General features: G+C 43.8%; 1 protein-coding gene across 1 annotated transcript in view; it reads left to right on the plus strand.

Moving 5' to 3' along the window:
• Positions 1-27,358, plus strand: part of GALNT13 (polypeptide N-acetylgalactosaminyltransferase 13) — a 159,378-nt gene that overhangs the window by 116,187 nt on the left and 15,833 nt on the right. The window contains exons 10-11 of the mRNA XM_067299455.1: positions 16,559-16,698; positions 20,526-20,624. Of these exons, the coding sequence (XP_067155556.1) occupies positions 16,559-16,698; positions 20,526-20,624 (239 nt within the window). The remainder of the gene's footprint in view (positions 1-16,558; positions 16,699-20,525; positions 20,625-27,358) is intronic.

The following is a 27,358-nucleotide window of genomic DNA, read 5'->3' on the forward strand; positions in this document are numbered from 1 at the left end:
CAAATTTTCTTGTCTAAAAAGTTAGAGAAACAATTCTTGTAGAAAAACATTTCATTTGCGTCATTTGGCACCGGTGTATGAGAAAACAACACAGTTTTATTTTCACTGCGCCTTTCGCAGTGAATGGTGCATTTGCTCTGCATGTCTAGAGAAGGGTCTCGGTGCCGCTGCTGGCGTGTGAAAGTTGTGTTTGCTAAGACTGGGATTGGTTTGCCAGCTGATATTAAGACCACACGTTGTAGTTTTAATAAGGATCACTTATCTTTTTGGTTTGGTGCAGGTATTGTATATGAAAAGCAGCTTTGAATTTTATTTGGTGGGAACCTAACAGAGTCTGCAGCGTCATTACAGCCTAAAACCGTAAAAGCCAAATAATTCAGGAGAGTTTAAAATAATTATTTTCAGAAACACTAAATACATTTCAAATGGATTAAAGGAAGTCTCTTTCTTAGAAAAGAAAGTAAATCTATTAATTTATTCTAAAAAACAGAGGAGCTGCTGAATAAGGCCCATGTTACAATTGACATCACTGGTATTCTGAAACCTCTTTCATTTATGATAAGGTTAAAAGGGTGCCAGGTAATTGAGCTGACAGGGAAGACTTTCCTACTAAATCAGTATAAATCCTTGCACTTTTAAAATATTCTTTCCTGTCTCCTTTGGAATGCAAAGTACCCTAAAAGCGGGCTGGCTGACCTCATATCAGTGAGGCAAAATGTGTATAAAATGTATGCCAAACTATGAAGCAAAGCTTTGCCTATTCATTTTTTTTTTACCAATTCTCTAATCATCCATATCAGTTTTTAATTGGCATCACCAATAAAAAAAGCTAATAATTTTTTTAGAATTTGTTAGTTCATTTAATAGGCAGAATTCTCATATTTTCATTATTATTATTATCCATTAAATTATCAGTGTGATTGATTGAAGCCAACAGTGCAGGATTACACTCCAGGCAGTTCTTCGCTGTTATACCAACAATTGTCTCTCACATATGCAAAACCATGTATTTTATTTCATTCTTTCCGACACAGGCATACATTCATGCGTATCCCCGTACATGGATTTGCACATACACACATTGCAGCCCGCCCCAGTCACCTAACTTACCAACCCTAGCGGCAATATTCACCATCTTTTTCATGTTGTTCCAGCATGTCTCACTCCACTTGGCCTGTATGTTCCCAAAATGTAGACAGTTATATCAATTTATGTATTAAAATACTGTATCTAATCAGGCGACAGGCCTGCATTTGCACACTCAGCTGAAACGGATAAAGTGTATAATAGTTTGGTTTCTCTATACACTTACTGCATTGCTAAACTACTTTGTCTTCCTATTAATCAGTTCATATTCAATCCAATGTACTAGCTGGTCTATTAAAGTTAGGCTACAACGCAAAGTTGCATTATTTTTAGGGCACTTTATTTAAGGCATTATTGAGAGTTTAAATATAGTACTTCGTAGTTTTGATTTGGGATTGCAAGATAAGTGCTTGTGTTTTACTTAGATTTATTCAGCAGATGATGTTCAATCCTTTTTTCAAGTGTAATTATGTAATTAGGTTGATAATGACTGTATCAATTTAGCAAGTAAGGGCTCTCGATAAACATTTTCAGTCTTCGCTCAACTGTGCAGACCTGCCGCGCTGCAGGACTGCCAGAGCTGGGAGTGCAGCGGTTCCAGACCGCACTCGTTCAAGCCGCGGCGTTAGGCGTTGGTCTGCAGCGGGATGTGCACGGCTGCTTTCGCGTACCCGCGCGAAGGAGGACCTCGGCAGCGAGTCAGGGTGGGGTGGTCTGCCCTGCGGACGAAGCTGCAACGCGCTGCTGGGTCGTGCTGGTGTTCCTGTTGTCACCCTGGCTAGAAAACGAGCGTGCTAGGGATAAAGAAAGCCGGTATGATGTTTAATACAAGCTTTTCGGCATTGCAGTTAGCAGCGGGCCTGTCTTAACTCCCTTGCTCGACCGGCTCTCCCGTGCAGTTCGGCGGTCATGCTGGACGCGGCGCGAGCGATGCAGTGCATGCTGCAAGTCAGCCGTCGTTCTGTGGGCTAGGCGTTCCTGGGACCCAAGACGTGTAAATGCATTCGTGTGAGTGCTCCTGAGCACGGAAGATGTTCTTGGACTCCGTATGCATAAATGTCTTCGGAGTTACGGCGCGCACGATCCTTGCCTGAGATGCCTTAGAGGTAGGGGTAGGGGTGAGAAGGGGTACGCATGGCAGCTTCTCTCTTCTTTTCTGAATCAAGAAGTACCTTTTTTCTGTTGTTCCTCTGCTAATGTTTTTAAGGCACTAACACTGCTGAATCACATTAGCAGTCCCTGCTTATTGGGCTTCTTGTGAGTGCTGCTCAGCTCTTCATATTGATTGAGAAAAACCCACATTGAACAGAAGCAAGCACACTGCAAGGTACGTGCAGTGTTACTCGCTGTTTCTAATAAGAGCTGTTATTTACTTGTTTATTTGAAAAATTGCGTGTGCGTGTGTATACACACTTATCTATTTAGCACGGCTAGGTGCGAAGGTGTCTGAAATGAGAGCTGCGCCAAGGCCGCCGGTTCTTGCGGCGAGCGTCGGTCTGTGCCGAGGGGTATGGGGGAAGCGGGGTCAGCTGGCTGGACCCTGCCTTCGCCTCCGCCTCCGCCACCGCTCTGAAACGAGCTCGCTGACGGCACTGCTTGTACCAACCAGAACTTGAAAGTGTGTCCTGAGTGGCGTTTTTTGAAAGTCCGTATATTTCCAGTGCCCATATTCAGCCCCGGATCTTTGTTGGACCGATCAGATTTGTGCAGCCAACGTAATTTGGCAAAAGCACCTCTCTGAAAAGAGAACGATGCTCTTCACAAACAGTTTAGCGCTCAGGAATTACTCACCAAAGCTACTCAGCTACTAATGCTGAAAAAGAATCAAAAACACAGCAAAAGTGCAACAGTTGAGTGAACTATGTACTAGAAAGCGTTCACCCTGAACACCCTCCCAGTTTCTGCTGGATACTGTTCTGCTGGCTCCCCGTTTGTCGTTAGCGTTCCAAGTGAGCAAAACCACAGTTATGGCCATCGTTACCAGCTCGCCGCAATTCTAGCGATCGCGTATTTTAATCCCTAAAAACTGTAGTTGCGGTAAGGCTTGCAGGGGAGGGCAGCGGGTCCTTGCACCTCGTTAGGCAGGTTTCACTGATTGCAAGTGTCCATCCCACGCTTACCTCCCTAGGTTTTTTATTGCAGAAGCTTACGAAGTGCTGCGTACGTTTTCCCGTGTAGAGCACTTGTTATTTGCTTGAAAGAGCAGACCGTAACACCGCGGCAGGAACTGTATGCAGAAATCGCGCTCTGTGTCTAAAGAAAGTCAGAGACTGATGTGCAGAAATGAGTGTATGCTCTGGATGGGAAATGTATAAAATATATCAAAACTGTTTTCCCGTAATTCTGATTTTGGGTGATTGCATGCATAAAAGATGAACTGAATGTAGTGGGAAGTTTGATATTTCCTGCTCTGCAGCTTCACAGAGCAACAGCAGCCACTTCAGTGATTTTCTCTTGTGCTTGGTGAGGGTGAGTCTGTTTGAGGTCGGCAGGGGATGTCTTGCCACAGCAGACGGTTGGGGCCCGAGCCGTTTCTGAGCTACGTGCTCGGAGCGAGGAAGCCGTGTGCAGCGTGAGCTGTTTGGGGTCTGGGCGCTTTCAAATTCAGCTTGTGTTAATTGTGCGCTCGATGTGCAGGGCTCTGCGTTAACACTTCTTTGCACGTTTTATGAAAAGGACTGTTGGGCATCGTTTTTGCTTGTGCCTGGTTTCAAATACATCAAGATGAGAAAATGGTCGGTACTTCAAATCCTGTGCCTTCAAAACCAAAGTGTGAGAATAAAAATAACGTTTTTTCAAGATAATTCCTTATTACGGCGTCCATGATCCAATGAGGTGGTAGGAATCTGGCCACCCTTTGGCTTGCACGCGTGCCCACATGTGCATGGCCGCTCCTCCATCCCTCTGGTTCTTCCCTGTGCAATCTCTTCTTCCCGTCCCTCGTGCCAGGCGTCCCCTCGGGGCCATCTAACTAGGCTTGAAATGTGCACGTTATTCGGAAGACTTGAGGAAATCTCTTGCAACGGTGGGCTTACGAGGAAAGAAGAATACTGACAAGCCTGGAAAGGTGGAAATTTGCTCTTCCTGGCTGAAAAAATGACCGGCCTCAGAAACACGGCAGTGGTGAGCTGAATACTGACTTGTTAATACCAGCAGCTGCCTTGAAGGTTGAAGTTGCTTGGCTTAGTTTTGGGGGTCATCTGGCTGGATTTAATTCAAAGCTACTTACGAGAGGGATGTGGCAATTTGGTTTGTCTTATCTTGTAGTTGTTCCAGAGGTCACAACCTACTAATACTGTCCTAACCTAAAGCTGCAGTTAAAAAAGAGCTTAAAACCTTTCTTCCTAGATGTTGTTCCTGTTTCATGAATGTCATTTATAAAATGTCTTAGAAGAGAGGAAACACAACATTTGTAGATCAAAAAACACAGAAGTGCCCCCCACATAATTAATATACTTGAATCAAGACAGATCAAATTATTGTTTTATCTTATGTGTCACTTACTGCACCCTTATGTTTGCAAAGAATATTGTATTAAATTTGCAATAAGAAGGGGTGTAAAGAGTGGGTGGACAGACCATCTCCTCAATCCTGCCAGTGAGGGGGATGGATGAGAGGAGGAGGAGACGGACTTTCCAGGTTAACGACTGGCTGCGCCGCTGGTGTTGGCAACAGGGTTTTGGTTTCTACGACCATGGGACCCTGTTTGAAGATCGACAGCTGATGGCGAGAGATGGGATCCACCTCACGAGGCGGGGCACGCGGGTCTTTGCCAACAGGTTGGCCAACCTGGTAAGGAGGGCTTTAAACTAGGAAAGATGGGGGAAGGGGAGAGTTATAGTGACAGGGTAGTTGGCAAAAGACTGCTCAAGTCAGGATGCCTCCAGCAGGTGAATGCAGCCAGGGAAGTGCGCATGGGATGTGGCTATGGAGGACCCTCTTGTATCCCTCCTGGGAAACCTGCATGCTCGATCACCTCCCTGAAATGCCTGTACACCAATGCACGCAGCTTGGGGAACAAACAGGAAGAACTAGAGATGTGTGTGCGGTCGCAGGGCCATGATCTCATTGCCATTACAGAGACATGGTGGGATAGCTCGCATGACTGGAGTGCTGTCATGGATGGCTACGTACTTTTTAGGAAAGACAGGCCAGGAAAGCGAGGTGGTGGAGTTGCTCTTTATGTGAGAGAGCAACTGGAATGTATTGAGCTGTGCCTAGGGGTGGATGAAGAGCGAGTCGAGAGCTTATGGGTAAGGTTCAAAGGGCAGGCTAATAGAGGTGACCCTGTTGTGGGTGTTTACTACAGGCCACCTGATCAGGATGAGGAAGTCGATGAGGCCTTCTACAGACAGCTGGAAGTAGCCTCACGATCCCAGGCCCTGGTTCTCATGGGGGACTTCAACCACCCCGATATCTGCTGGAAAGACAACACAGCTAGGCACAAACAGTCCTGGAGATTCCTGCAGAGCATTGGTGACAACTTCTTGACCCAGGTGGTGGAGGAGCCAACAAGGAGAGGTGTGCTGCTGGACCTCGTACTAACAAACAAAGAAGGACTGGTGGAAGATGTGAAGGTTGGGGGCTGCCTTAGCTGCAGTGACCATGAGATGGTGGAGTTCAGGATCCTGCGAGGAGGCAGCAGGGCACCAAGTAGGATCGCAACCCTGGACTTCAGGAGAGCAAACTTTGTCCTCTTCAGGGACCTACTTGGAGGAATCCCATGGGTGAGGGCCCTGGAAGGAAGGAGTGTTCAAGAGAGTTGGTTAATATTCAAACATCACCTCCTCCAGGCTCAAGAGCGGTGCATCCCTATGAGTAGGAAGTCAAGCAAAGGAGGCAGGAGACCTGCATGGATGAGCAAGGAGCTCCTGGCAAAACTCAACCAGAAGAAAGAAGTCTACAGAAAGTGGAAAGGGGGACAGGCCACTTGGGAGGAATATAGGAACGTTGTCAGAGTATGCAGGGATGCGACAAGGAAGGCTAAGGCCCGTTTGGAATTAAATCTGGCTAGAGATGTCAAGGACAGCAAGAAGGGCTTCTTCAAATACATCAGCAGCAAGAGGAAGACTAGGGAAAATGTGGGCCCTTTGCTGAACGGGGAGGGTGCCCTGGTGACGAAGGATGCAGAGAAGGCAGAGCTACTGAATGCCGCCTTTGCTTCAGTCTTTACTGCTCAGGCCAGCCCTCAGGAACCCCAGACCCTGGAGGCAAGAGAGAAAGTCTGGAGAGAGGAAGACTTTCCCTTGGTGGAGGAGGAGTGGGTTAGAGATCATTTAAGCAAACTTGACACCCACAAATCCATGGGCCCTGATGGGATGCACCCACGAGTGCTGAGGGAGCTGGCGGATGTTATTGTTAAGCCACTCTCCATCATCTTTGAAAGGTCATGGAGAACAGGAGAGGTGCCCGAGGACTGGAAGAAAGCCAATGTCACCCCAGTCTTCAAAAAGGGCAAGAAGGAGGACCCAGGGAACTACAGGCCAGTCAGCCTCACCTCCATCCCTGGAAAGGTGATGGAGCAGCTCACCCTGGAAGCCATCTCCACGCATGTGGAGGAAAAGAAGGTGATCAGGAGTAGTCAGCATGGCTTCACCAAGGGGAAATCATGCCTAACCAATCTGATAGCCTTCTATGATGGAATGACTGGCTGGGTAGATGAGGGGAGAGCAGTGGATGTTGTCTACCTAGACTTCAGCAAGGCTTTTGACACTGTCTCCCATAGCATCCTCATAGACAAGCTCAGGAAGTGTGGGTTAGATGAGTGGACAGTGAGGTGGATTGAGAACTGGCTGAATGGCAGAGCTCAGAGAGTTGTGATCAGTGGCACAGAGTCTAGTTGGCGGCCTGTAGCTAGCGGTGTCCCCCAGGGGTCAGTCCTGGGTCCAGTCTTGTTCAACTTCTTCATCAATGACCTGGATGAAGGCACAGAGTGCACACTCAGCAAGTTTGCTGATGATACAAAACTGGGAGGAGTGGCCGATACCCCAGAGGGCTGTGCTGCCATTCAGAGAGACTTGGACAGGCTGGAGAGGTGGGCGGAGAGGAACCTCATGAAATTCAACAAAGGGAAGTGCAGGGTCCTGCACCTGGGGAGGAATAACCCCATGCACCAGGACAGGTTGGGGGTTGACCTGCTGGAAAGCAGCTCTGCGGAGAAGGACCTGGGAGTGCTGGTGGACACCAAGTTAAGTATGAGGCAGCAATGTGCCCTTGTGGCCAAGAAGGCCAATGGTATCCTGGGCTGCATCAGAAAGAGTGTTGCCAGCAGGTCGAGGGAGGTGATTCTCCCCCTCTACTCAGCCCTGGTGAGGCCCCATCTGGAGTACTGCGTCCAGTTCTGGGCTCCCCAGGACAAGAGGGATGTGGCACTACTGGAGCAAGTCCAGCGAAGGGCCACAAAGATGATTAGGGGACTGGAGCATCTCTCTTATGAGGAAAGGCTGAGAGAGCTTGGCCTGTTTAGCTTGGAGAAGAGAAGGCTGAGAGGAGATCTTATCAATGTGTATAAGTATCTGAAGGGAGGGTGTCGAGAGGATGGGGCCAGACTCTTTTCAGTGGTGCCGAGCGACAGGACGCGAGGCAACAGGCACAAACTGAAACACAGACACTTCCATCTGAACATGAGGAAAAACTTTTTCACTGTGAGGGTGACAGAGCACTGGAACAGGTTGCCCAGAGAGGTGGTGGAGTCTCCTTCTCTGGAGATATTCAAAATGCGCCTGGATGCAATCCTGTGCAATGTGCTCTAGGTGACCCTGGTGGAGCAGGGGGGTTGGACTAGATGATCTCCAGAGGTCCCTTCCAACCTCAGCGATTCTGTGATTCTGTGATTCAGGGCCTTCTTTATGGTTTTTCCTGAAGGTAACCCTTGTGAGGCATATTACAAGTCTCTGATGACCTGTCTCATGTAGCTTTTCAGATGATAGAGAAGAGTAGTAAGAAAACCTTTATTTTTGTTAATATACATAAAATGCAAACAGACTGGCAAAAATAATACACTCGTGAATAGCATAGTGTGTCCAGAATTGAAATACCATGTAATGTCAGATATGTTTTTGAATACTCTGTGTGTGTGTGTGTGTGTGTGTGTGTGTGTGTGTTTTTTTTTCCTCTCTAAAATGATACTCTGAGTTGGGAAAAATCCCTGTTTTGTAGGGTTGCGTGGACATTCAAAAAGAGATTCATCGGACTAGGATACCTACAGAGTAACTATTGATATCTAACCTAGTTGTCTACTCTTAATACAATGAATGTCAATAGAAAACAAACGTTTAAATGTGAAAACACCGTGAATGTAGTGGTCCTTCATGAAGGTGTTCGGTACTTTTCCCCGCTACAAAAATGTGTTCGCTGTTATGAACGCTTCGGCACCCGGATAACTGAAACCAGCTCTGCATGTGTCGTTGCTGTCTTCTAGTCCAAGCAGTGCAATTTTGATTCATGTTACCCTTAAGCATTACTAAAAGACACAAAATTTCCCAGGAACAATTAATTTTCCATAAGTTTCATTCCAAAGAATGTCTGGAATGTAGCTGGGGTTTATTGTTTCCACAGGAAAAACTTTTTCGGTATCAAAATTCTTCTTGTAGTACCTTGATAGTTTTACTTTACTTTAATCTTTGGTGCTAGATGTTTAAAGCAAAAGTCACAGGTGAGGTCCTAGATTCTCTTTGGTTTTGCATTCTCTTAAATGCTTTCCTGAGGTGTGGGCTGTACAAACATCTTTACACATGATTAATTTTAACCATAAAATACCTGTTCTGGTAAAATTGATTTTTTTTTTTCTTTTCATCTCTGGACCAAAGTGGTAGTGTAAGGGTTAATTAGTCTCACTAAGCCTCTGTTTTTCTGTCTAAATTATGCATGTGTAAGTAGCCTAAATTACATGTTTGTTTATAGGGTAAAACATCATTTAGTCTTATTCTTTTTGACAGAAGAAGCTTTAAAAGTGCAGCACACTATCATGACAATGCTTTATTTGCAGAAATATTGACAATTATTGACTGCTTTTCTTGAGCAATAATACTGTTGCATGGTAGAAATCTGCAGCTTACTTTCCCCAAGCACATATAGCTGACCTGTTTTCCCATGCAAAACTTGGACGCAATACCATATTTCATATTATGAAACTGCAACTTATATTTATCTTAAATTGCTGATGAATTAATGTAGGAACCTCTTAGAGGGATCTAAGGTTGGGGGGGGGGCTTAGTCAGGACATTCTTTGTTTTGCTTTTTTGTCTGTTACGTGTGTTTTTGTGACTGTGTGAGTGAGTCATGTCAAAGAGTCCCACCGGCAACTTCTTCACTCTTTTGGCTGATCAGAAATTGTACGAGTTGCCAATTAATTTGCCTGCTTTTGATACAGATATAAAATGGATGTCCCTGCATTTTGTAAGCGTACAGCAGTACAAGTATTGTTTTCTGAATTGCATTGTAAGAGCTGTGGAAACCGTGCAGGAATGGTGTGATGATGTGTAACCGCTGCCCCGCGCAGCCGCAGGGATGGATCGCTCCGCGGTGCCGGCGAGGGAAGGAGTGGGACTGTTGCTCCGGCGCCGATCACACGCGCTTCTCAAGCACTCACCTCCGTCGTCTTCAAGGCAAAGGAAGCGTGCTGGATAGACGTGTCCTCAAAGACACCGGTTGAACCGTGTTGAGACAGAAACTGGTATTCTTCTAAAATTATTAGCAAATATTCTCACTCCTTCTCTGTAATTTATGTCATACCAGACCTTCCGATTTTGCATCTCATTTTTAGTTTAGCACATTGCCATGTTTAATCCTATGAAACACTTAACAAATCTGAATGCCGCTTTGGTTTTAAAAGAAGCAAAAATCAGGCAAACAAAGCCATCTCCAGCTCTGGAGTTTCTGAATAGCCTCCCAACTCGCTTCTTAGCTTTGTAATTTAAATGGAGCATCCCAAATAATGAGCTGGCTACTTTGCAAGGCAATGCACATTTTCAAAACTGAACTACAGAGAGATATGCGTAAGATGGCTTCTCTGTTTGCAATGCTGCCCATTTGCGCACACTACAATACTAGTTCAATGAAACAGTTTTTTTCTCTTAATTTTTGTAAGGCAGCGAAAGACCGCAAGAGCTGAATCTGGATTAAGTTTTCTAAGTACTATTGTTATACAAAGGAAATTATTCCCAGTTCTGCAACTTTGTATTTCATTCCAGTGAAATGCTTCCATCTTTATCATCATGAGTAAATGTCGTCTTCTGCAGAAATGGTACATTTACCCAATTTTGCAACTGTATCCTTGCATACATATTTGCAGAATACACCCATTAGAAAAAATGCAGGAGCAGTGCAATTCTGCAAGGATTCAATTTGTTCTGCTTGAAACACATCTGCTCCGTTAAACTAATCTGCTTCCTTCCCTGAGATATTTTTAATCCATTCTCTTGCACGCCACCCTTTCTGTAGCTGCTTCTGATGTTGTATTTTTCTTCCATTCAAGGACGTTTCACTCCCATTTTGTTATTTAAATATAAGCGGAGTTTGTATTTTGTCTGTCCTCCAAGTCCTATTGATTATTTAGCAAGCAGTGACACTAAATAGGTATTGATTCATATTAGGTTGGTTTTAAACTGAGCAGAAGGGAACGTAACAGCTCACTCGAGGTCTGTACAAATGCGGTTCTTGCTGGAAGGAAGAGCAGAGTGCGTGCGCTGGCGGAGCTGCGCGTCGCGTGAATAACGTGTGCTGCGTGCGTGCCGGAGCTGCTTTGGAGAAGGAGAACCTGTCAGAATCGCGGGGTCGTAGCAGGGAGCGTTTTTGGTAGGGGAAAACGAAATAGAGGCAGGGTGTTCGCTGAGTGCACAGGGTATTTTCGCCGAGAGACTGCTTCTGGCGCGGTGCGCAGAGAGAATAGCAACGTGCGCGCGGTGGGGGCGGCTGTGGTGGTTGCGATCGCGGGCTGCAACCATGCTAATATCCTTTTTCCTCATGTTCAGCCTTATCAGATCCCTGCGGTGCAAAGCACTTTGAAACACAGATATTGGTTTTTTCCTGACACCTTGAGTGCCTTCCCATGAGGAAGGTTAGCTTAATTATAGATAAGAACTGAGTGGCACAAACAACAGCAGTAACACATCTCTCTTCCCCAAGAAGTGGCACCCAGTCGCTGTCGTCCACTCCCCCTTTCCAGTAAAAGCTTGCCCTTAAAGCATACATAAATGGTGAAAAAGTTCCTCTTTTCAAAGAGCAAAGATGTTTTCAGTTTGGTTCTGTGCAGTGCACATGCAGAGATGGCTTCTAAAGTCAGGCAGGCGTCTTTATTTTTCCACCATCGGTATTTATGAACGACAACTATTCTTCAGGCAAAACTTGTGCAACAACCCTGTTAATATCCTACCCAATACCGAGGCGTGTTCTCCCCAGTCTTTGCTTCTTCGGTCCTGTCGTGGTAACAGAGAGACGCTTCAGTAAAGTCGTCTGATCCAAGTTGTCTTGTATAGCTGGTTTTCAAGGCTGTGGTGGCTGTAGAGCTCATGGAAGCAGTTAAGGTTTTTGGTTTGTTGTTAGAGCGTGGTTTCTGCAAGCAGTGCAGATTTGTTCAGTGTAGGAAAGTTTATTCTTGGACTGTTTGTACTGTTCCCTTGGCGTAATGTTACAGGTAAAAGTGCAACTGCCTGTTGACTTCATCAAAATACTGCCGCCTTTGCGTCCGGCTAAACGTGGAGGACAGCAGATGCTTCGCAGTGCCAGCGCAGTGCTGGAGGGACTCCTGCCCGAGCGTGCCTCCCTGCTCAGGGACGTCGCAGAAGCACGCTGGTTTGGCGGACAACGTGATGAGGAGTTCCTGTTCTCGTGTTGGCCCTCGCAGAAACAGTCTTCAGGATAGACCTTCCAGTCTCCAGCGCGGTACCCCATCACGCTGCCATCACACGCAAGTTACAGGAGCGCTTTTCACACCGTAGCTTAGGCATCTCGTTGTGACGTTCTTCTTCCGTTTGCTGTTACCTTCATTTGAAGGATTCTTGTGGCTGTCAGACCAAGATAAGTGTGTGATCTTGGAGGCAGAGAGCCATAAAAGTTTTCCTTTCAGAATTATTGCCAATTTTACTGACAAAAAGTTCTAAATGGGTAATCTCCATGCAAAAGAAATACCAACAAAGCAGCCATAAGATGCTGATTAGCAGAAGCATGGGGGTTAGGCACACTGAAATGAACAGGAGGGTCTCAGTGCTTCTAAGGACATGTCGTCTTAAGATAAAAACCCATTTGACAAGTGTTAAACCCATTGCAACTATTGAAGGAAAATGTCCTTATGCATCCTTTGAATCATGAGACCTTATCTCAGCTGGAATTTTAAATTAACCCTTTACCACGTTTCTGCATCATAAGCCCGTTGTCAAATGAGACTGACTAGCACTGCTGTAAGCAGAAAAGCTAACGATGAAAAAGAGAGGAAGACTGATATCCACATTTTCTTTCTAATGGTGAATTTGGAAATGCTTCATTTCTGCTGATGATAATTTTAAGGCCCTTCCAGGCTTTTAAGAATGACTAATGGTTTCACATGCCTCCAGTTTGGAGTAGCAAGCATGAATTACCTTAATGAATCTTACTTCTCAAGTACAAGTGAACACCTTCCGCTCAAAATCAGTCTCAAAATCACGTGGGCACTGGATGCATAAAAGCTGAGGTGCTCCTGCATACTGCTGACTTCTAATCATAGAATAATTCAGGTTGGAGAGGACCTCAGGAGGCCATCTAGTTCAGCAGCACTTATATTTGCTTAACCAGTGTGTTTTAGCTAGTATGTGTTAAATTAAACAATGAATCGATACACACAGGACTATTCACATACGTGATGAGTTGTACTTAGACAAAAGTTGACATTTCAAAAAGTAAAATGCTAAATAACAACCATAATACTGACCTTTGAATGCTTTTGTTCCCTGAAACACAGTAGAAGGAAATTCTGTGATGAATCTCCTTGATTCCAGAACAGCTGGTGTGTTACCTCTATTTCTTTCAATTAAAAACAAAACAAAACAAAAAAACCCCTTCAAATCCTTTAACAATAAGTGTTTATAAAATCTGCCAGAATACATTACTGGAGATACTGTAGCCAGGCGTAGGTTTTCCCCATGCCTCCAAACCTCTTCTGGCCCTACACATCCTTCCGTGGCATCCAGCATCCTGCCCGTCCCTCCGGCATCCCCCTGGACTCAGCTCACAGGCAGGAGCCGGCCCCTGCCCTCGCCGCTCTGCCCCGTTGCATACCTGGTGGCGAGGGGCCGGCTCCCGTTCTCTCAGTGGAGATGTTAAAATTTCATGCTTCCCTAAGGCTTGCCTAAGTACCGCTTAATTTCTTGGCATCGACCAAGCACTTCCAGTTTCCGAGGAATTTTTGCCGGTATGGTGTTGATTATGCATCAGTCACCCCCAGTCATTATTATCAGGCTAAAGTGCTTCCCCAGGAGCACTTGCTTGATTTTAGCCTGTAGCAATAATTTGCAGAGTATCCTGTATTTTATTTAATTATCTAGATTTAAATCATATCCTACAATTAAATAGTCATGCATTAGCCTAATTTCTCAAAGACATAACAGGTAAATATTTGGGAAATACAGATAAGAATTTTTTTGAAAATTTTTTAATAGGAATGAATAGTTCAACTGTTGTTGCTTACTGAGTTTCTTTAAAAATTGATAGCATCTTGTGCTTTATGGCCTGATTTCCTAGGAGAATATGCTAGTATCCTTGGAGTTTTACCTCTATAATCATTTCAGAAAAGATCCCATAAATAATGGAAAGTAGAAGATGACGGGAATGCAACATATAACTGAAACCCAGCTAGGTTACAAATCTGGTAGTGTCTTTCGAAGTATGAGCTGAAATTCTTTAAATATAGTGCTACCTCCATGGACTCAAAACTGGCTGAAAACCAGTAAATCAGACATCGTGACCAGAATATCCTCGCTCTGTATTTGAATGCATTGGAGTTATATAGAGCACTTCTTTAAAATACTGAGAAAAATAAATATGCTACTAATCTGCCTAAAAATGTATTTCAAAATAAAGACCAGTAGGCTGAGGAACTATTTCCAAAATCCCAACACTGATAAAGAACTAGTAGTGGTAACTGTAGATAGTTGTATAGCTGTCATAAACTGGCTATAAACTTGGAGTTTGATATGGTATTTCACAATTATAAAAGCCCTTTTTGTGGTTTTTCAAACTGAAAATTAACCAAATTCAGTGTCCTCTGAGAGATATTTTGATGTCAGCGTGGTGGCATGTTCTACAGTGGAGCAAACTCCGTGGGAGCATTTGCAGCGCGCTCCTGTTGCAGCGAAGCATGGAAGATGGGCAAGGAGGGCAGTCCTAAACCTCGGCAGATTAATGTGACTCAAAGAAAGCTTTATGCGGATGTAGTAATTTACTGCCGTTCAAATGTCTGGCGTGTGGCTGAAGTGCTGCGAGGAGTTGTCTCATGTGGTACGATGGGAATAAGCCAGTATCAGCTGCATATTGGAAACTAGTGTTTTGACTTCCACTATTTCTTTTGAAGGCGTTTTCACAGGAAATCCCTCATCTGAGATTAAATTAGAATACAGAGCATATTTTTTAACTATTTTTTTCAGATGCTTTTGGGGTTCTGGTTCCTAATAACTCAATATGGCCAAGTAGCAAGGACTTTTGGATTGGCCTTTATATTTCTTCCTGTGAGGTACTCTACCTTCCTTAGCTATCCCATTCTTCCCCGAAGATCTAGAGTATTGAAAATATATGTCAGTACTGAAAAGGGTCTTGCCTGCTACTGGTTCAGTTTTATATTAAACTCTGAAAGTCATCTGCAAAGCTGCAAAGAAGTCAACTTGGTAAGAGGGTGTAAAATGAAAATAGTATTTACCTGTTACACTTTCTTCATATAAAAGGTTAAGAAGTTGAAGGTATTAAGTTTTCCCCTTTTTTAGCACTAAAACTGTTATGTCTGACAGATTTCTTCTCAACATGATTGATTGATTTTTATCCCTCGTTTTCAGAAGCTATTGGGAAGGCGTAAAGCTGAGCTTGCCTACTCTTGCCTCATGAACTATGCATGTTCTGGGTGGGCTTTCCGGGAGCGCTCATGTCAGATGAACTCTGCTACCGTTTGCCGACAGCAAAATCGCCACTGACTTCAGTATGAGCAGGGAGCTGGGCAAAGGCTCTTTATATAACCTAGCCCATACTGGTTGGAGGGCAAGTGCTAGATCTCAAGGGCTTTGAGAACACTTCCAAGCTTAGGAGGAGTAAGGAACTTATTCCTGTACTTACGGTGTAGATTTCAAGCCATCTTTTTCCTGAACTTCATCTTTCAGCAGTGTTAATGTATACGTGTCATTAAATGTATGATATGTGTGTTTGTGTCTGATGCAAGATCATTTCTGATCTCTTTGAGTCTGTCTTCTGTATGTAGCTGTTTTTTTCTTTCCAGGGTGCATACTGCTATCATAAAGACATACAAGAAGTTTTGGAAGTCTGTGTGGTTCTTGGAAGCACTGTGTATTCCTCTAATTTAAATAAGAACGTGGACCATGCTTTTAGTATGTAAAGGATTGCTAGTTGATTTTCCCTTTTGCTGATTCCTGTCTGCTTTCTTCTCTTCTGTAAACTGTGTCTCCTGCGTTGTGACCCGTGCAACACTCCTTGCTGGTGGCCAGCTGAGTGCCGCCAACTCAGGTCTCCAGTGTAAAGAATTGCTGGGGGAAAGACAGTGCCGGACGCGGTGACGATTTAGCTGTGACATGGAAAGTAGGACAGCTTCGACCGAGAGGGCTGAGATGGTCCTCCCCTTCCCCAGTGCGTCCTCCCGTCCGGTGGGATGTGGAAGGAGTGGGAAGCCTTTCTGGTGAAAGTTTTGTTTTCCGTCAGCCTCCTGCAGTTGTAAACTAACTCTTGATTACTTAAATAAAACAGCCATGCTTCGCTCCAGTTATTTCTCTCAGAACGGTGCATGTTTGGAAACACTAGCGAGATGCTTTTGAAAAATGGTTTGTAAAAATGTGGATGGATATGGGTTTCTTTCTGAGAGTATCACATCAAATAAACCCGGTGCAGCATTTAGTGAAAGAGAAGTTAGGTGAATTGTGATTTGGTCTGAAATACTTGGATTCTATCCAATTGAAATTTGGTCCTGACCGCCTAAATGAATGGGCTTTAATATTTGGGAATATGAAGAAATCAAAAAATTCAATGACCATGCCTTTCCAGATTGGTAAATTATCTGTAAAGAAGAAAAAAGTACAATTTTCAAGCATTTCAATTTGCTAAATCATTTATTTAATGCTTGTAAAGATATGTGTTGCAGCAGCTGCACTTGTATTCATACAATGTTATAATTATAGCAAATGGATGATAATTAAAGGGAAATCATGAAAACTGGAAAATGATCAGTGATTTATTCTTTGCAGCTATACAGAAACTGTACTTCAATCATGTATTCTCTTAAAAATTTCAGGTGTTGTTAAAGTGGATTATGGTGATGTATCAGTGAGAAAAGCACTAAGAGAGACCCTGCAGTGCAAACCCTTCTCGTGGTACCTGGAAAACATCTATCCAGACTCCCAGATTCCAAGGCGCTATTACTCGCTTGGTGAGGTATGAATTATTTACTTTATTAAACCAAATTAAAACAATAGGTAAGTAGTGCAAATGGGGTCACTACTAATAAGACGGAGTGTTTCTGGAGAAACGGAGGAGGAGCTCGTGAAGATTCTCTGTATTGATTTATCTTTTATCTTGAGCAGGTTATCTTTTCTCTGAATCCTTCCTAAGGGTGTGTTGCTACTCTGAAAATGTTCATCATTAAAAATGTATCTGTCAAATTGAGTAGTATGTTGGAAAAACAATGATTGTGACTAATACTTATAAATTATTAAATAATGTGTATATATGTAGAGTAGAATAAGCCCTTTTTTTAAAGTGAAATGGTTTTGTTTATTTATGCTGTGTTTTCCAGCAAGGCTGCCTAGAGCTGAGTATCACAAACATACCTAAAAAATCTGATGGATGTGAGTAGAAGCAAGAACTGAAGTCTCTTCACAATTCAGATAATTTACTATTAAAAATACTCTATTGAGTTGTGTCTAAGCTGACTTTTAAAAGCTCTCGAATGCTTTGATTTAAAGATAGCTCCTGATAGAAGAGCAGTCAAAAGAACGCATGGCTTTATTACCTCCAGGAAGGTAATCTACTATTGAAACTTTCAGTGAAAAACAAAAGTCACGGTAGGGTTTCTAGTTTAACCATGACAAAATAAAGTCAAACATGGTTATACGGCAAGGAGAAAGCTCATCTAACAGTTGTCAGATAGTACAGTTCTGTATTATATTGTCAGCCTGGAAAACAGACCTATGTGAAAATAATAAAGCAGTTATTAAAAACAGCGTGTTTTCCCCGAGATGGCTGCGGTTTCCATGGGAACAGACACTCCGGCGGGAGCGGCAGGTTGCAGCTGAGGCTGGAAGACGGAGCTGCTGGCTGCCCGTTGAGCGGGAAAGGGGGTTTTTACACTTTCAGCCCAGGTCCGATCAGCAGTGATGGACAATTCCAAAAAAAACCCCAGAACCCCCGAGGTGCGTTTCTCAGGGCAATTTGCCTGCCTTTCAGCTGCAAGCGCCCCCGCCGCGGGGCTGGCGCCGGCGTCGACGTCAACGTCGACGGGGAGCTGCAATGCAACCTGTCCTCCTGCGCCCCGCGTCCGCCGCTGCTAAGAGCCGGTTTTGTGCTAAACACGAGAAAACCGGTCTCTAACGCAGCGCGATCTGAACGTGAGGAGCGTTCAGGGCTGGGCCGCAGGCTTCCTTTCCTTCCGCTGCGCTCGAAGCGGCGCTGGAAAGAGAGAGTAGTTTTCACCCGTTTGGGATAGTCGCCCTGAATTTGCTTGCGACTTCCTGCGGGGCAGTGCAGGCATAACTTGAAATCGGGCAGCGTTCACGCGTGGTTCGCTGGTGGCTTAGCGCCGCCCTGCATTTTAGAAATAATCACCAGTATTATATGGCGTTTTAATTTGAATTGCATTTGGCTGTGGCCAGTAAAGCTAATTGAAATATGACTGTTGCTTTTATAAAGGAAAGGCACAGTTTTGAACTGAGTTTTCTAAGGCGTGGAGTGGCACAGAACTGCAGTTCCTAAAAAGCTTATGAAGCATATGCGTCATAGACTCAATTAGCGGATTCTGAAACTGGCCAAGTTTTTATTTGAAACTAAAATTTCCCCTTCAATTAGAACATAACTCCTATCCGGATAGATTTGATATTAGACCTGAATTTCCTAGCAGGATGAAAATATGCCTCTGAAAGGGCCTATAGCTTATTGCAAAGTGGTGACTGTTAACTATTCTTTAACTTTACATTTTACTCATGTAACACTGAAACTGGATGCAAAGTAAATGCACGACAGGAATTATTTTGTAAACCCAGGATGTAATAACCATAGATGAATTTTCAAGTAAGTGTTTGTTTTAATGAGTCAAGGGGTTGCAAAACACTAACTTGTTTTCCATGGAAATACTTTAGACTATTTCTACAAAAAGGTGATTTAAGAAAAAAGGCTTGAAGGGAGCTTTTCATGAAATTGAGTTTGTCCTGGCGAAATTAAAGTAGCTCAGTAGCATGTGAAATGAGGATTTTTCCCAGAACAAAGATGAAGTTTCAGCAGTTTTCCCACTTACTCGCTGGTCAGGATTGGAATAATTCCCAATTGTCAGACTGTGATGGTTTTTAGCAATAGGAGAGTCCTGCTGTTCTTGAGTTACGGTTTGAGCGCATCGTTAGGATGCGGTCTGGGGATTGCAGTGACCTTGCATGGGCCACGGCCCTTCTCGCCCACCGACTCTGGGCAGCTCCTCGAGGCTCGAAGCAAGGGGCGTTTGCTTTAAAAGCTGATGGGAAGTGATGGAAAAGAGCGGTGTGTTTATCATCCGAAAGCCCGAGGTGAACAAGTGTCGGCCGCCGAGCAGGCTCTCGAGCGGCGTTTCTGCTTACAGCCTCTTTGCCCTTTCCTTGAGCAGCACTTGGAGGATTAAAAAATTAAGAGATTTTTCACCAGCAAAAGGCAGTGCTGCTTTCTGCAGGCTTAAAAATGCTGGAGTGGATTAAGAAGCAGATGCCTGAGTTTTGTTGATCCACTCTTTCCCAGCAAATTTATAGACAGATTTTACTATCTCATTTTACTTATACTGCTGCTTTAAGCCCAGACTAGTGGCATTGATTTACTATTTACTTCAGTGCCTGTTAAGGCTCCTAAAGTGGCATATTTACAGGATGATTGATAATTGTATTAAATGTCACTGAAGCATTTTCAGAATACGGAGTTTCAGAGTCGTTTTACGGAAGAAATAAGAGAGAGATAATACATGTTTTTGCTTTGCGTCCTTGTGTAAGAACATCACCCCGTGCTGTTGCAGGTGGGAAGAAGCAGAGGGCACTTGCCCAACTAGGAGGAGGGTTCAGAAAGCGAAACGGTGCATGCAGCTGCAGGGTCGCGGGTGGCTGGACCAAGCCACGGGCACTGTGGTGCCTCTGCTGCTCTCCTCCTTCGGAGCTCGGTCGGCTTTGGTCCTCAGCCACCCTCCTGAGTAAATGTGCATTTTAAAAATACGTTTGGGGGGTGATGCTCTGACATCTGCCCCAAAGCTCTTTATCGCTTTGTGCTTGGAAGCGCGCTCGAGTTGCATGGGCTGGGCGCTGCTGCAAGGAGACCATCCCTAGTGGGGCAGCTCCGGCGGGCTGCTGGCAGAGCTGACTTCTTCTTGCTCCATGCTGCGCTGGGCGGAAATGGCATAAAACGTGGTTTGGTTTAAGCAGAGATGTTCTCTGTGTTGTTTGGTTTTATTTCTGTATGTAGGATATGTCCTCCCAAGGACCGATGGGTTCGGAGGGGAAAGTCTTAGTTAAAAATGTTGGCAATATCTGTTGGATGCAACAACCCATCGTGTTAGAGCAGAGAATGTGGTTAGTGAAAAAGCTGCCTGGGAGACCCTTGTCTGGGAGGACACAGGGGAGAAGCTGGTGGACTGCAGCTCTCTGCCGTGCCGTGCGGGAGCGGGGGCGGCCGGCTGGGAGGAAAGACACGTGCACCTCGTGGGGCAACCCTCGGTTTTGTGGTGTTTAGAAATGAAAACAGATTTTGCTTGGTAAATAAGACAACATGGTGCGCTGAATGAGATTCGGCTTGAATGCTGTTCATGCTCACAGTTAATATCTAATTTAAAACCTCACTCATTGTACTCCTTTGTAATCATTTTCTTTTTTTTTTTTGGAGATATTGTGAATGTGATGTACTTGAACATTGGAACTTAAAACATTCATACAGCTGAATGCACAAATATGTACTTTTTCATGCAGTTATGTGTTTTATTCTGAAAAAATAGGACATTCACAGACTTTTTTTTCAAGGAGCGTTTTATCTTTTCCTTTCTTCAGATCAGAAATGTTGAAACCAATCAGTGTTTAGACAACATGGGCCGCAAGGAAAATGAAAAAGTGGGCATTTTCAACTGCCACGGCATGGGAGGAAATCAGGTAAGAAACCCAAACTATTTATTGTCTGTGCAGTAATTGCTTCAGTCTTCAGTCCCTACTGCTTATCCGTAGGCCCAGCAGTTACCAACCAGACCGAATTCGTCCCAGGTAAGGCTAGTGCTCGTTTCTCCTGTGAGCATTTCTTCCTTTCCACAGAAAATGGACTATTATTTTTGTGTGTATAGTGTTTAAACAAGCAAGTGCTACTTATGGCTCAACATGTAGGGTATTTTGTCCCCGGTACCGTGTGATTTTTGTCATGATAGAAACGTGTGTTTCGTTGCAGCTCACAGGTGGATGTGTTGGATCACAACACGTTATCCTTCGTTTGAGAGTTGTTGTCCAAGTGTAAAGCTGGAGGATTTGTCATTACGTTGACATGAGTATTTCAGATAATCCTAACTAGATTGCTAAATATCCTAACTAGGTTACAATCTGGTCACTATTAACAATCTGTAAAGTAAAAACCACAAATTCCATCGCGCAGTTAAATGCAATCTTAGGACTGTTTTCTCTGCGTTACGTGGAAGAACATGCAAGCCCTGTCCTGACATCAGCTCTGGTGGGGATGCGGTTTCAGTGGGTGGTAAATATGAGCTTTGTGCGTAAATCTCTTGGGGTGGGGGGGTTGGCTTTCTTTCGCTAATGATGGTTTTTTAAGAAGGAAGGTACCTGCGGTTGACTCCTCCAACACTGACTGCGTATGAATCATGCAAACAAGTATTAGTCTGCTTCCAAAATTGGACAGGAAAGAGCGACCCGTCCTTATCATGCCTTTTCCCCCACAGCTGATTTCTGGGTTTGCACTATTTTAGAAGAAAATTGTTCCTTTCAGTGGCCTGGCAGAGGGCGAAACAGTCTGTGTTTTTTCTGCCTACAATCATCTGGATGGGCGTAATGGTTGGTCTCTTATTGTGTTTCCATGGCGATGTCGTCTGTTCCTGTGGTTATGCTGAATGCGGGGCCTCTGCTCGTAACAATAACCAAATCTGCAAGCCCACGCGGACCGGCGGAGGATGTTATTAAAGAGAAGGCCCGAAGGATTACGCGGCCTCACGACTGCAGCTCTTGCGCTTCAGGATTGCTGCGAAGCTTCGGCGGGAGGGAGCTGGCGGAGGGAGGGCAACCCCGGCCGCCGGGAGAGAAGCTCCCTGGGCCACCAGCAGTCACCGGGAAAACGAGGACGCGTCCTCAGCCGGGCTCCTTTCCTCCGCTGAGGAGGAGACGAAACAACAAGCAGATTTCAAGAATCAGTGTTCTTTTTCTCTTTTTAGCACTCTAGTCCTTTTTTTCAGATCTAGAGCTTTAATGTACTAGGTATGGCAATAAACCTGCTTTTTGTCAACAAAATGCTATAATCAAGAAACTAACAAACATACCTTCATTTTGGCAGTGTGTTGGTAAAGCCCGTTAGCGAGGACTATGGTAGTTACGGTGAATTTTGCAGACCTTGGTTCTGTGTTTTCACTGTTGCAGCCCTGCAGTTGCTTCTCTATTTGTGATTTATTCCATCTGGTTTTTAGTCTAGTGGCTTGTTTTTGTCTCTTCGTATTAGAGCAGAGCAGCCACAGAAAGTTGTAAGAGCTGTTTTATTACACAGTGTGGAGATAAATACTTTTATTAAATCCCTTTATTTTCAAAGTTCTCTGTGTATTTCATTAATGAAGATGATGTTTGATGGGGTAGCTGACTGTAAGGCTGAGATTAATGCAGGCAACAGCTGAAAATGAGTGCTTTTCCCATCTGAGATGTTATTTCTAGATAAACAGCTTGGTGGGTTTTATGTACAAATATCACAGCAGTAAGTAAGCAATAGCAGAAATATGATAAATGCAACTTTCTTAGCAATTGACTCTTCCATGCGGTGATGGAAAGCTGGCCGCTTGTGTTCAGGATGGTGCAAAGGTCGGTGAGGACCGTGAGTCCTCCCTGAGTGCAGACTGCAAGGCCCCGGCTGCCCCTGCCCCGAGGAACGCGGCCCACCACCCCATGCAGACCCTGCTGAGTCCTGCCGTGCTCCTCTTCTTGCGTGTCGTCATCAGTAAAATCTCCTATAGTCCCTTATGAAGAAGAGACAGTGTGGTGGATATTCAGTCATTTAGAGCCTGCCTCAATGCATTGACCACAGAGGCTTGAAATGGGAAGTGGAAAGAAAGTTGCTTCAGTGCAAAACCTCTTCCCAGAGTCCCAGAGCAGCTGGGGTTGGAGGCATCTCTGGAGACCGCCTGGTCCAACCCCCCCTGCTCCAGCAGGGTCACCTGGGGTAGGTTGTCCAGGACTGTGTCCGGTTCAGTTGTGAATATCTCCGAGGATGGAGCCTCCACAACGTCCCTGGGCCACCTGCTCCAGTGTGCAACCACCCTCACCGTGAAGCAGCTCATCAGCTCGTCTGTGAGGATGTTCCAGGAGACCTGTAAGGATGTCATGGGCGCCTCTTCAGTTGGGGCTCGCGGCTCTTGTTCTCAGTTCCTGGCTCTAGAGACTGAAATATTCAGTGAGGCGCTGAATATTTGGTATCATCTTCTCATTGCACCTGTCTTTGTGCAATCAGTTATGATACTCTTTTCAAATAAAATGAATGCACACGCTATTGCAATATTTGGCGCTTACCCACAGTCTCCCAAGTTCGATGCAAACAAATGTTCAGACATGGTAAACCTGTGCTCTTAATCTTGGTTATGTAAGTTCCGTAGGGAAGAAAACGTTTGGAAAGGAACGCGTCAGAAATTATGATTCCAACAGAATGCTCAGTGTTTGTCAGGATTAATTTTTAATGAATGTGGAGTTGTATCAGCCAGGATTTTCCGCAGTATTAATTTACCTGGTGGCATCTGTTGCAGGGTGACAACAGAACGAACGAGTGTTTTATAGATTTTAGTAAACATATAAGGTGAACGTTACTTCCTTCTGGCAATATTTTGTAATGAAAGCTCAGACTCAGTACTCGCTGACAGTTAAAAAACATATGGGTTGCTAGAGGCCCGTTAGAGGGCTGTTTTTTGCGGGTTAGTTCTAAGTAATGGTCTTGAAAAACTGTAATGTTTCATAGACATTTTATCCTTTTCCCATTCGCAGTAAAGATATGTATTCTTAAATGCCTTTCAGATCAGAACAGTTTCTGTGCAGTGGTATGTAGAAAGATTTTTTTAATATAAAATCATGGTCTCTAAGGATTTATCTGTATCCTCTGACAATTTGCTTCTGAGAATGGGTATAAACATGTGTGCTGTTCAGCTCCGGAGACTTTTCTAAAGAAGAAGTCCTCAAGTATATTTTATGGAGTAATCTTTTCCCGTATTAATACTCAGGCCAGATTTGAAAAACAGAGAGGCATGTTAACTCATGATTTTAAGCAGAGTAGAGCTTGCTGGTAACGTCAGCGGAGTGTCTGATTGCAGCTCCCAGTTTGGCCATAGACTAATGTAGGAGTCACATCTTACATTTTTAGTTAGATAAGCAGTTGTAGTTATTGATATATTAAGTCATCTAAAAGCACTGTAGACAAAAGTTTTAATATAACAACATATTTAATTTACTGATAATTGGGCATTTAAGTGAAAATACATAGTTAATTTATTCATGCTTCTGATGAAGACTGCATAGAAGAAGAGAAAGTGAACAGTACTTGTGCACCTGATCTCCAACCAAATCTCAAACCTCGTCTTGAAGAGTTCCCTGGATAAGTAAACACTGCACCCATTACAGATTTTATTACTTTAGTGCATAGTTTGCTTTGATTTTATTTTATTCACTGTAATATCATAAGTAAATCCTAGATTTTGGATTATTAGAAAGTAACTTGGCCCTTCTCTGCGTTGCCTTATTCCTTTTTGCTTTCTTCAGTCTCCTCCTTCCCTTAACATTGCTTTGTATTTAGCTTTTCATTTTCTAAACAAACCCTTTGTGAATAAAATTAGTTACAGTTTACATTTTCTTAGCCCTTTTGGCTGATATATGATTTCCCTTGCAGACTTTACATCATTCTTATGTATAGTAATCATAAACCTTTTGGGGCAGAAACGGTCTAATACTCTGGATTTGTTCAGGACCCAGCACAATGGAGCTCTTGGTGATCTTCAAGCACAATTATAATAAGCATGATTAATAGGGAACAAAGGAGCAATGCCTGCAACGTTAAATAACAGAATCTTTCATTTAACACGATGCGAATGAGAATAATGTCTTCCTTTTAGAGTCTAGGTAAAAACTGAGTAGTTGTGCTTTAAATTGGTGGAAATAGTCACCAGGGAATGTAGGAAAACTAGCATTAGCTGGATCGCGTTGCAGTGATGCAATCTAGGTGGATAAAATGCAGCGTACAAGTATTTGCTGTACCTGCTATTAAGTGCAAGTTTGACATAATGTGGCTTTTCAGGAGTAAAGGGAAGAGCGTGGCATAATTGACAGCCTGCAATCCTGGGAGCGATGACGGCCTTTTGTCGCAGGTGGTGAGGTGTCCATCCGTTACGAAGTGAGAGCTATCTACAGAGCAAAACATAACCGAACCCACCCCTCCAGAGCCCAAAGGCAGTTTTTATTCCGGCTTCTGTGCAAAAATGCTGCCTGCACCTGAAACCCCAATGCAACAGCAGTGGTTGAGGAAAGGGCAAAAGATTCCGTTGGGGAATGCAAAGATTTGAGCATCAGAAAACTGTGTTTGCCATTAACACAAAAGGGGCGATTCCATGCTTATTTTTCCAGTGCCGTTTTCTGGATATGACAAAAAAACTAATCCCTCAGCGACCCTAAGAAACCTTGTTTAACTGAAGTTGTTTCCAGCAGATAGGTGCTTATGTTACTGTATATGCGTCCAGTAGATGCTACCAACCAGGATTCTTTTCTTTTGTTTTCTTTTCTTTTATTTTTATTACTTTGACCGTTTAGTGTAGTACCAGCTACTAACTTCAGTCCATGTTATCTTGTGGTAAATACGGTGTTTTCCTTGGGCCTGAGCACCGGGCTAAATGAATGTTCTTGGCGATGGTGATCAGAGGTTGAGGAAGCAGGAGAGTAGGTTTTGTATGAACTCGCCCAAACATGAAATCCACTTCTGGCCTGACAGCTCTTAAATCATTCCCTGATTTAGACGAATGTCTGCTTGATGAGATGAGCTGATTTCATGGTATTAAAGAATTTGGTTTAGAAGGTTTAGAAGTAAAACTTATTGTTGTTTCCAAGCGTAGGAGTAACCCTAGTGCAATCGGTGAGCGGTCGAGCTGCTTTCGGTTGGACATGTGCTCAAGTAATTTAATGAACTGAAGAATTATTGTTGATTAGTTTAAATAGCTTCTTGGTGAGATTTAACATCTTGGTGGGTTTGCATGCTTTTCAGTTTAGGTGTTTTCTGTCAAGGTGCAAAGATACTGTTATAGGAGCAAAAGCTATGACCTGTTCTATAGGTGATCATTAAAGTAGGGCTGGATAGATGCAATCCAGCGTGCTCAAGGCGAAGGGCTGACCCTCTGAAGAACCGTTTCCACATCGTGATGCTGCTAATGACAAGAGAAATCGCTGTTCTCTACAGAAGTCAGTCTAATCTCCCAGATCTCTCCAGTCCCCAGCAGTGGCCAATTTCTGAGGAAGTGAAAAAAACATACGTTCTTTTCTGTTCCTATGATTAGACTGCGTACTAAGCAAGGTAGGAATGAAAATCAGGGTTTTTTTTTTAATTTTTCCAAAGAACTGTTCTTTAAATAGAGGAATATTGGAACTGGGTGTTTTTTCCTTCAAAGGAGTACAGTAATTGTGATGGACTTGCCTGTTGAACATCAAATGTTGCTAAAATCATATTGGAAGAAAACCCTAGGACTGCCTGCCTGTGTCGTGAGGTGCCTGTGCAGTCTTTACTGGTATTTTCTACATGCCTATTCTGGATTTGTTCCTGTGCTGAAGTACTAAAGTGATTGTCTGGACTTGATAATTAAATGTGAGTCTGGAGGCAAATAGACAAAATATCTAAATCTTTGCCCCTGAAACTTAACTGGAAATTTAACTGTAAGATTCCTGGATCTTTTTTAAATGGTAGTGTAATAACTTCAATTTGCATGTTTTGCCTAAGGTGGCTTTCAGCATTTAATGTGTAAACAATTTCAGGAGGAAAAGAAAAATGCCTTCCCTGCAGCTTTTATTAGAATATTTTAAATCAATTATGAAAGGTGAATTCAAAATTTACCTTGGGAGTTCCGTGGATAATTAAAACGGTTGTCAGAATAAATTAGATTTTTCTGTGCTTAGTTATGTCCAATTTATGGCTGTCTTCATTGCTTTAAGTACTTCTTCCTTGGTTTCACAGATATATCCTCAAGATTTAGTTCCGCATAATGAAGTATAAAATAACCATTTATGAACGGTATTCTCAGCGTTAGGCCTCTTCTGGGTTGACAGAATCCGTTGGCCAACATTTTTCCCGGGCGAACGTCGAGGAGGTGGCAGGAAGGGAAAGTCGTGGCGGGGCCATCGGCAGCGCTTCTGGTCTTCTGCGGGTGTCAGAGCTCGGAAGACGGGGAGTCATCGGGATGCTCCTGCTTCCCCCCACTTAAAATCCCTATACGTGTATAAATAACTGCAAATCTGAACTGATCACTGGACTGGTTTCTGACTAATGATGTTGCTTTGCACTTAATCAGCGCTGAACAAACGGATTAGCTTCCCAGACGTTCATCGGGGGGAATACTTCGTTAGTTCCTCTTTAACGCAGGAGAAGTAATAAAATTGTCGGCGATGCATAAGGCGTC

The sequence above is a fragment of the Apteryx mantelli genome, chromosome 6 (genome assembly GCF_036417845.1).
Source record: "Apteryx mantelli isolate bAptMan1 chromosome 6, bAptMan1.hap1, whole genome shotgun sequence".
NCBI lineage: Eukaryota > Metazoa > Chordata > Aves > Apterygiformes > Apterygidae > Apteryx > Apteryx mantelli.